Genomic DNA, 9,536 nt, shown 5'->3' with positions numbered 1-9,536 from the left:
GGGGTGTATGTCAGGTGGATCAGAGCGATACAGTCATGGGGGTCAGGTGTGGTATCTGGAATAATGTGGGAGGCTGGATTGAAGTCTGGACCAGGAGCAATGGTAATTGTGGGAGACTCAACAAAGAGTGAGTATAGCTGAAGGAGCCAGGGACTAGAAACTATATGTGTCAGGTGTGAGGAAGAAAATAGATTTTGGAAGTTGTGAAAGCTGTAGAGAGTGAGTTGAGCATAGTTTGTGATTTTGAGGGCCTCTAAAAGTATTAGGGTGGTGGCAGCTGCTGCATGGAGACATGATGACCAGCCTGAAGTAGTAAGGTCAAGTTGTTTGAACAAAAAGTCTACAGGGCGCAGTCCTGGTTCTTGTGTAAGAATTCTGACTGCAGAGCCCTGCACTTCAGCTCTGTGTAATGAAAAGGGTTGGGATGAGTCAGGGAAAGCTAGTGTGGGAGCAGTCTCTACAGCTGTCTTCAAGGAACAGAAAGAGGAGTGGGGAAAGGATTTAGGATCTATGGGCTCAGGTAGGTTTCCTTTTGTGAGTTTACATAATGGTTTTGTTAGGATGGCAAAACCAGGTATCCAAAGGTGAAAGTATCCAATCACGCCCAGGAAGGAAAGGAGTTGTTTTTTAGAAGGGTTTGGGGTTTGAGAGATCAGTCGGACATGATTGGCAGGGACAGCACGTGTGTTTTTATGAAGAATTATGCCAAGATAGATAATGGATGAGGAAGAAATTTGGGTTTGACTGGAGTAATGGGGGCTGTCTGTGAAGTCTCGTGGCAGTACAGCCCAGGTAAGTTGCTGAGGCTGATGGGTGTCAGGATCACTCGAAGTGAAAGTGAAGAGATGTTGGGATAAAGGGTGCAAAGGAATAGTAAAGAAAGCATGTTTGAGATCCAGAACAGAATAATGGGTTATGGAGGGGTTGTGGAGGGAGGTATTGAGGATAGGAGAGTATACAGCTTTGGCATCATGGGGTGGATAGGCAAGACAATTTGGTTGATAAGGTGCAGATCCTGAACTAACCTGTAAGGCTTGTCTGGTTTTTGGACAGGTAAAATGGGGGAATTGTAAGGAGAGTTTATAGGTTTTAAAAGGCCATGCTGTAACAGGCAAGTGATAACAGGCTTTAATCCTTTTAAAGTGTGCTGTGGGATGGGATATTGGTGTTGAGCCGGGTAAGGGTGATTAGGTTTTAATGGGATGGTAAGGGGTGCATGACTGGTCACCAAGGAGGGAGTAGAGGTGTCCTATACTTGTGGATTAAGGTGGGGAGGTACAAGGGGAGGGCGTGAAGGAGGTTTTGAACTGGGGGAAAGGGTGGCAGTGAGGTGTGGCTATAGCCTAGAAATAGTTGGGGAAGCAGATAATTTAGTTAAAATGCCTAGACCTAATAAGGGAACTGGGTAGGTGGGGATAACTAAAAAGGAGTGCATAAAAGAATATTGTCCAAATTGGCACCAGAGTTGGGGAGTTTTAAGAGGTTTAGAAGCCTGGCCGTCAATACCCACAACAGTTATGGAGGCAAGGGAAACAGGCCCTTGAAAAGAAGGTAATGTGGAGTGGGTAGCCACCGTATCGATTAAGCAGGGGATGGACTTACCTTTCACTGTGAGAGTTACCCAAAGCTCAGCATCCGTGATGGTCCAGGGGGCTTCCAAGGCAATCAGGCGGCATCAATCTTCAGCTGCGAAGCCAAGCAGATCTGGGAAGGAGTCAGTCAGAGAGCCTTGGGGTAGAGCTTTAGGGGCTCTAGGGGTGGCTGCCAGGCGAGCTGGGCCGTCTGATTTCCAGTGGGTCCCTGCACAGATGGGACACGGCTTGGGAGGAATCCCGGGCTGTGGGCATTCCTTGGCCCAGTGGCCATATTTCTGGCACTTGAAGCAAGATCCTGATGAAGAAGGTCCTGTAGGAATACTTGACTGCTGCGGCTTAGGAGTGTTCAGCTTAGGCATTTTGAAGTTCTTATGTGCTGGAGGTACGGCTGGGTTTTGTCTCACAGCAGAGGCAAGTAATTGTGACTCAGAAATGCGTTGCTGTCTGGCTGCCTCCTCTCTATTATTGTACACCTTGAAGGTGAGGTTGATTAATTCCTGTTGTGGGGTTTGAAGGCTGGATTCTAATTTTTGAAGCTTTTTTCTAATATCAGGAGTTGACTGGGTGATAAAAGGCATATTTAGAATGAGACGGCCTTCTGACCCTTCAGGGTCTAGGACTGTCAAGCATCTCAGGATTGCTGTGAAATGAGCCATGAACTGGGCTGGGTTTTTGTCTTTACCTTGGTTAGTTTCTTTAAGCTTCTCATAATTAACAGCTTTGTAAGCTGCCTTTTTAAGCCCTTCAACTAGGCAATAAATCATGTAATCTCGCCTAGCTATACTTGGGGAATCTGCCTGATAGTTCCAGCGGGGATCCTCTCGGGGAGCTGCTCTAATGCCTTCCTGGAGGTCTGGCTTGTGGCGTCGGTAGTTGTCAGCATGAGACTGGGCCAGAGAAAAAACTCTTTCCCATTCATCTGGGGAGAGGGTAGAAGTTAAGATGACATTTAAGTCACTCCAGGTTAAATTGTAGGACAGAGTTAGATATAGGAATTTCTGTATATATTTAGTGGGTCCTGATGAGAAAAAGCCTAAACGCTGACAGATCTGAGAGAGGTCTGATAGAGAAAAAGGCACATGGACCCTGACTATGCCTTCAGCTCTAGCCACCTCTCTAAGAGGAAATTTTTGGGCAGGTGGGAAAGAGCTAGTCATGGAACCAAACTGTAAGCTGGACCGGGTGTGGGGAGTGGGGGTGATAGAAGGATTATAGGGTGGAGGAGTGGAGGCTAAGGAAGAATTAGGACCTGGCTCAGCCTGGAGAGGAGCAGCCTGGGGAGGAGGGGAGAGGTCAGATGGGTCTGTAGAAAAGGAAGATTGGAAAGACTCAGCAACACTTGAGGTTGGGACTGAGGGGACAGGCGAGAGGGAAAGAAGGGGGATTTGGGCAGAATCGCAATGGGAACAGAGAACAGGGAGGTAACGAAGTGTGGAAAATGCCTGGATGTAAGGCACCTCAGACTACTTGCCCATTTTTCAACAAAAATTATCTAGGTCTCATAGGATGGAGAAATGGAAAGTGTCGTTTTCCATCCATTTAGAGCCATTATCTAGTTTGTATTGGGGCCAAGCGGTGTTGCAAAAGAAAATAAGACGTTCAGGTTTTAGAAAATAAGGCGTTCAGGTGTGAGTTGAAGAGGTTTTAAGTTTTTGAGAATACAGGCTAAGGGAGAAGAGGGAGGAATGGAGGATGGAAGGTTGCCCATAGTGAAGGAGGCAAGCCCAGAGAAAAGGGAGGGTAGAGACACGGAGAGAAGGGGTGGGTAGAGACATGGAGAGAAGGGGTGGGGGGTGTTTGCCCCCCAGGAAAGTGGAAAAGGGGTGGGGGGTGCTTGTCCCCCTAGAAAGTGGAGAGAAAAGAGAGGGTAGAGACAGGGAGAGAACGGGCAGGGGGTGCTTGCCCCCCAAAAGTGGTGCTTGCCACCAAGGGTGAAGGATCAAGGCAGGTATTCCCATGGTGATCCAACACTTCTGAAACATGGGTGAATAATCATGCAGGCGTCCCTGCAGTGATTAAACACCAAGGGAAAACTGTCTTCCCGAGTCTGTGACCAGTGCCAGAGTTTTGGGTTCAGGGATAAAACACATCTCCTCTGTCTCTACCAGAAGAGGAAAGGAACTGAATTTAAGAGAAGGGAGAGATTGAAAGATGGCCCTAAGATTGATAGGAAAAAGAGACTGAGGGATAGTGTGAGAGGTTGGAGAAGAGAGTAAAAAGAGGCCACTTACCAGATTTAAAATTGGTGAGATGTTCCTTGGGCTGCTTGGTCTGAGGACCTGAGGTCGTAGGTGGATCTTTCTCACGGAACAAAGAGCAGGAAGATAGGGGATTGACCTCCCAAGGGAGGTCCCCTGATCCGAGTCATGGCACCAAATTTCATGTGCATCCCTGTGAAGAGACCACCAAACAGGCTTTGTGTAAGCAATAAAGCTTTTTGATCAACTGGGTGCAGGCAGACTGAGTCTGAAAAGACAGTCAGCGAAAGCAGATAGGGGTGGGGCTGTTTTATAGGATTTGGGTAGGTAGTGGAAAATTACAGTCAAAGGGGGTTGTTCTCTGGCTGGCAGGGGTGGGGGTCACAAGGTGCTCAGTGGGGGAGCCTTTGAGCCAGGATGTGCCAGGAGAAGGAACTCCACAAGGCAATGTCATCAGTTAAGGCAAGAACCAGTCATTTTCACTTCCCTTGTGACTCTTCACTTGCTTCAGGCCATCTGGATGAATACGTGCAGGCTTGGGCTCAGAGGCCTGGCAAATGGCCTCCTAATGATTTTTTTAAAAAAGGGTTACAAAAATACCCAGTGTCCCAATAAAATACGCACACTGCTTAGATGTGCATAGTTCTGGAAAACAGGTAGTGCTTGAGCGTCCTTGAAGAGCATTGGGTCTGCATGGAGCACTTGCAGCTTTGGGGTGATGACTACAGGCTCCCGGTTGCAATAGACAGTAACAAACCCTGCTTCTTTGTATTCAGGAGAAGTTCTGGACTCATACAGGGAAACTCGGACTAGAGAAGGAAGATAATTTTAAATTCAACAACCCAGAGTCACAGATCCACAGTCTGGGAAAGTAAAACAGGAGCTTTGAGGGTTTAATTGTAATGCTGTTTTGACACAGGTCTTTTACAAATTGGAATTCTAATCATTCAGGGATTACCAATATTGTGCTACCTACTGTATTAATAAACAAAAAGGAAACTGGTCTCTATGAGAATCTCTATGTGGTGCCTTCAGACAAAACTTCACCAGGTTTAGAGAGAAAACCCCTGTCTCTACACCTCCATTCCCAGGGCGAGCTCACTCCAGCATGCAGTTCCCCGTGGTGAGTTTCCCTGTACAAAGGTCCAAGGGGAGAGGTAGGAGAGGGAGGCAGGGAGTCCAGTTCACGGACGGGGATTCCAGGACTAGCAGTGAAGGGGAAGGATCTGGGCGCAGCCTGGCGGTCTCTTCCTGGTTTCCATAGACAGATCCTTGGCCAGGAATTAGGCAGACAGTGTGACAAAGATGCTTGGTGTAGGAGAAGAGGGATCAGGACAAAGTCCCAGGTCCTGGGCGTGGCTCTCAGGGTCTCAGGCTCCCAGGGCCGGGTCTGGATTGGGGAGGCGCAGCGTTGAGGATTCTCAACGCTTTTCCCAACCTGTGTCCTTCCAGGATAATCAGGACACGTCCCCACCTGCCACTCCCACTGGCTGTCGGGTTTCTAGAGAAGCCAATCAGTGTCGTCCCAGTCCTGGTTCTAAAGTCCTCAGTCAACCACCGGGACTCAGATTCTCCCCAGAAGCCAAAGATGAGGTCATGGTGCCCCGAACCCTCCTCCTGCTGCTCTCGGGGGCCCTGGCCCTGACCGAGACCTGGGTGGGTGAGTGCGGGGTCGGGAGGGAAACAGCCTCTGCAGGGAGGAGGAGGGGACCAACCGCCCGGTTGGGGGCGCAGGACGCGGGTAGCCGCGCCGGGAGGAGGGTCGGTGGGGGGCCTCAGCCTCTCCTCGCCCCCAGGCTCCCACTCCTTGAGGTATTTCAGCACCGCTGTCTCCCGGCCCGGCCGCGGGGAGCCCTGGTACCTCGAAGTCGGCTACGTGGACGACACGCAGTTCGTGCGGTTCGACAGCGACGCGGCGAGTCCGAGGATGGAGCCGCGGGCGCCGTGGATGGAGCAGGAGGGGCCAGAGTATTGGGACCGGAACACACGGAACGCCAAGGTCAACGCGGAGACTTTCCGAGGGGACTTGAGGAACCTGCTCCGCTACTACAACCAGAGCGAGGCAGGTGAGTGACCCCGGCCTGGGGCGCGGATCAGGACCTCTCCCTATCCCTCACGGACGGCCCGAGTTCCCCGGAGTCTTTGGGTCGGAGATCCACCCCGAGGCTGCGGGACCCGCCCAGACCCAGGATCCAGGAGAGCCCCAGGCGCCTTTACCCGGTTTCATTTTCAGTTTAGGCCACAATCCCCGCAGGTTGGTCGGGGCGGGGACGGGAATCGGTGGGGAGGCCTGACCGCTGGGCCGGGGCCAGGGTCTCACACCTTCCAGTGGATGTACGGCTGCGACCTGGGGCCCGACGGGCGCCTCCTCCGCGGGTACCGGCAGTTCGCCTACGACGGCAAGGATTACATCGCCCTGAACGAGGACCTGCGCTCCTGGACCGCCGCGGACACAACGGCTCAGATAACGCAGCGCAAGTGGGAGGCGGCCCGTGCGGCGGCGAAGCTGAGAGCCTACCTGGAGGGCGAGTGCCTGGAGTGGCTCCGTAGATACCTGGAGAACGGGAAGGAGACGCTGCAGCACGCGGGTACCAGAGGCAGTGGGGAGTTTTCCGCATCTCCTATAGATTTCCCAGGATGGCCTCCTAGGAGGAGGGGAGGAAAATGGGATCAGCGCTAGAATGTCGCCCTCCCTTGAATGGAGAATGGCATGAGTTTTCCAGAGTTTCCTCTGAGGGTCCCCTCTGCTCTCTAGGACAATTAAGGCATGAAATCTCTGAGGAAATACCCTTTTGACCCCTGCAGCAGCCTTGGGCCCCGTGACTTTTTCTTTCAGGCCTTGTTCTCTGCCTCACACTCGATGTGTTTGAAGGTCTGATTCCAACTTTTCTCAGTCCCTCGGCCTCCACTCAGGTCAGAACCAGAAATTGTTGTTCCCCCCTCAGAGACTAGAACTTTCCAAGGAATAGGAGATTATCCCAGGTGCCTGTGTCCAGGCTGGTGTCTGGGTTCTGTGCTTCCTTCCCCACCTCAGGTTTCCTGTCCATTCTCAGGATGGTCACATGGGTGCTGCTGGAGTGTCCCATGAGAGATGCAAAGTGCCTGAATTTTCTGACTTTTCCCGTCAGACCCCCCAAAGACACACGTGGCCCACCACCCCGTCTCTGACCATGAGGCCACCCTGAAGTGCTGGGCCCTGGGCTTCTACCCTGCGGAGATCACACTGACCTGGCAGCGGGATGGGGAGGAGCAAACTCAGGACACTGAGCTTGTGGAGACCAGGCCAGCAGGGGATGGAACCTTCCAGAAGTGGGCAGCTGTGGTGGTGCCTTCTGGAGAAGAGCAGAGATACACGTGCCATGTGCAGCACAAGGGGCTGCTGGAGCCCCTCACCCTGAGATGGGGTAAGGAGGGGGATTGAGGGGGTCATATATCTTTCAGAGAAAGCAGAAACCCTTCTGGAGCCCTTTAGCAGGGTCAGGGCTCAGGCCTGGGGGTTAGAGCCCCTCACCTTCCCCTCCTTTCCCAGAGCCGTCCACCATCCCCATTGTGGGCATCGTTGCTTGCCTGGCTGTCCTAGGAGCTGTGGTCGCTGCTGTGATGTGGAAGAGGAAGAGCTTAGGTAGGGAAGGGGTGAGGGGTGGGGTCTGGGTTTTCTTGTCCCACTGGGGGTTTCAAGCCCCAGGTAGAAGTGTTCCCTGCCTCATTACTGGGAAGCAGCATCCACACATGTGCCGTCCCAGCCTGGGGCCTGTGTGCCAGCACCTACTCTTTTGTGAAGCACGTGTGACAATGAAGGACGGATGTATCACCTTGATGATTATGGTGTTGGGATCCTGATTCCAGCATACACGGGTCAGGGGAAGGTTCCTGCTAAGGACAGGCCTTAGGAGGGCAGTTGGTCCAGGACCCACACCTGCTTTCCTCGTGTTTGCTTATCCTGCCCTGGGTCTGCAGTCATAGTTCTGGAAACTTCTCTTGGGTTTAAGACTAGAAGGTTCCTCTAAGATCTCATGGCCCTGCCTCCTCCCTGTCGCCTCACAGGACATTTTCTTCACACAAGGGGAAAAAGAGGGAGCTACTCTCAGGCTGCATGTAAGTGGTGGGGGTGGGAGTGTGGAGGAGCTCACCCATTCCATAATTCCTCCTGTCCCACATCTCCTGTGGGCTCTGACCAGGTCCTCTTTTTGTTTTACCCCAGGTAGCAACAGTGCCCAGAGCTCTTGTGTGTCTCTCATGGATTCTAAAGGTGAGACCCTGGGGGGTCTGAAGTCAGTGGGGGATGGGGCAGAGGGAACATGACTGGGTTATGGGGATTCTTTGATTGGGACGTTTTGAGAGTGTGGTGGGCTCTTCAGAGACTGACTGACTTGAATTTGTTCATGACTGTTGTCTTCTGTAGGCTGAGAAAGCTGCCTTACATGGGACTGAGATGCAGGATTTCTTCACATCTCCCCTTTGTTACTTCAAGAGCCTCTGGCATCTCTTTCTGTGAAGGCATCTGAATGTGCCTGCCTCCCTGTCAGCATAATGTGAGGAGGTGGAGGGACAGCCCACCCCGTGTCCCCCGTGACCCGTGTTCCCACGCTGACCTGTGCTCCCTCCCCAGTCATCCTTCCTGTTCCAGAGAGTTGGGGCTGGATGTCTCCACCTCTGTCTCAACTTCATGGTGCGCTGAGCTGCAACCTCTTACTTCCCTACTGAAAATGAGAATCTGAATAGAAATTTGTTTTCTCAAATATTTTCCATGAGAGGTTGATGGGTTAATTAAATAAATCAATTCCTAGAATTTGAGAGAGGAAATAAAGACCTGAGAACCTTCCAGAATCCACGTGTTAGCTGTGCTGAGTTTGTTGCAGGTGGGGGTGGAGAAGGCTGTGAGGAGCCAAGTGTGGATGGGGCCTGTGTCCAGTTGCTATTCAGTCCATCAGGGGCTTTATGTGGTAAGTCCTCAGCTGGGTGACCTTCACTGTTCCATTGTTCTTGTCCCTTCAGTGGAAACTTGTCCAGCAGAACTGTGACCACAGAGGCTCACACATCACCCAAGGTGGCCCCTGCATACCGGAGTCTCTGTGCATTCTGAGACAAGTTTTCAGACCCATTCAGCTCCTGCCCTCCTTCTAGGGCTCCTCTTCTGCTCTGATCTCCTGCCCTCTCTCCCTGCCCTCGTTCCAGTGATCTTGGTGCTGGCTCCAATATCAACTCATGAATCTAAAGCATAATCTAGTTTAGATTTATATTTGTTTGTGAAATTGGACCCATCATCAAGGACTGTTCTTTCCTGAAGAGAGAACCTGATTGTGTGCTGCAGTGTGCAGGTGGGGAGAGGGGGTTGGTGTGGGAGGAGGGATCGGGGAGGGAGAACACACAAGCAGCACTGTTGAGAAAAGCACAGGCGGCCTCAGTGTCAATGTGAGGGGACCTTGTGCCGTAGCTGCCACAAAACAGCATTTGGCCTGAGGCTATGTTAGTAATAAAGATATTGCCTTTAGAATAGGGAGGTGCTCTACAGTGATCATTCATTCAACTGACCTTTGTTTCTGACAGACATAGGACAGAGTGGTTCTGCATCTGGAGAACATCACTGAAGTAAAATGAGAAAAATCTCTGACCTTGTGGAGCATATGTTCCAGTGGGAAGACGCAGACAATAGATACCCAATAACCAGAGCAAGGAAAGAAAGTGCTAGAAGGTGTTAAGTGCTGTGAGGCATGTGATCCAGGGTGTGGGCAGTGGGGACAGG

The 9,536-nt window shown here is 51.6% G+C and overlaps 1 protein-coding gene across 1 annotated transcript; it reads left to right on the top strand.

Moving 5' to 3' along the window:
- Positions 1 to 5,352: 5,352 nt before the first annotated feature.
- LOC103222361 (class I histocompatibility antigen, Gogo-B*0103 alpha chain-like) lies at positions 5,353 to 8,614 on the top strand. Its single transcript, XM_073005858.1, has 8 exons — positions 5,353 to 5,453; positions 5,590 to 5,859; positions 6,106 to 6,381; positions 6,922 to 7,197; positions 7,323 to 7,415; positions 7,838 to 7,888; positions 7,995 to 8,042; positions 8,196 to 8,614. The coding sequence occupies exons 1-8, from the start codon at positions 5,390 to 5,392 to the stop codon at positions 8,198 to 8,200; spliced, it is 1,083 nt and encodes a 360-aa protein (XP_072861959.1). The 5' UTR covers positions 5,353 to 5,389; the 3' UTR covers positions 8,201 to 8,614.
- The last annotated feature ends 922 nt before the right edge of the window (positions 8,615 to 9,536 follow it).

The sequence above is a fragment of the Chlorocebus sabaeus genome, chromosome 17 (assembly GCF_047675955.1).
Source record: "Chlorocebus sabaeus isolate Y175 chromosome 17, mChlSab1.0.hap1, whole genome shotgun sequence".
NCBI lineage: Eukaryota > Metazoa > Chordata > Mammalia > Primates > Cercopithecidae > Chlorocebus > Chlorocebus sabaeus.
This window is presented reverse-complemented; position numbering and strand designations above follow the sequence as displayed.

What these genes read in the sequence shown, in the direction of transcription:
- LOC103222361 (XM_073005858.1), top strand. Translation starts at nt 5,390, where the DNA reads ATGGTGCCCCGAACCCTCCTCCTGCTGCTCTCGGGGGCCCTGGCCCTG. An exon ending in CTACAACCAGAGCGAGGCAG is followed by an intron (nt 5,860 to 6,105) that starts GTGAGTGACCCC and finishes GGCCGGGGCCAG; the next exon opens with GGTCTCACACCTTCCAGTGG. An exon ending in GTGGAAGAGGAAGAGCTTAG is followed by an intron (nt 7,416 to 7,837) that starts GTAGGGAAGGGG and finishes GTCGCCTCACAG; the next exon opens with GACATTTTCTTCACACAAGG.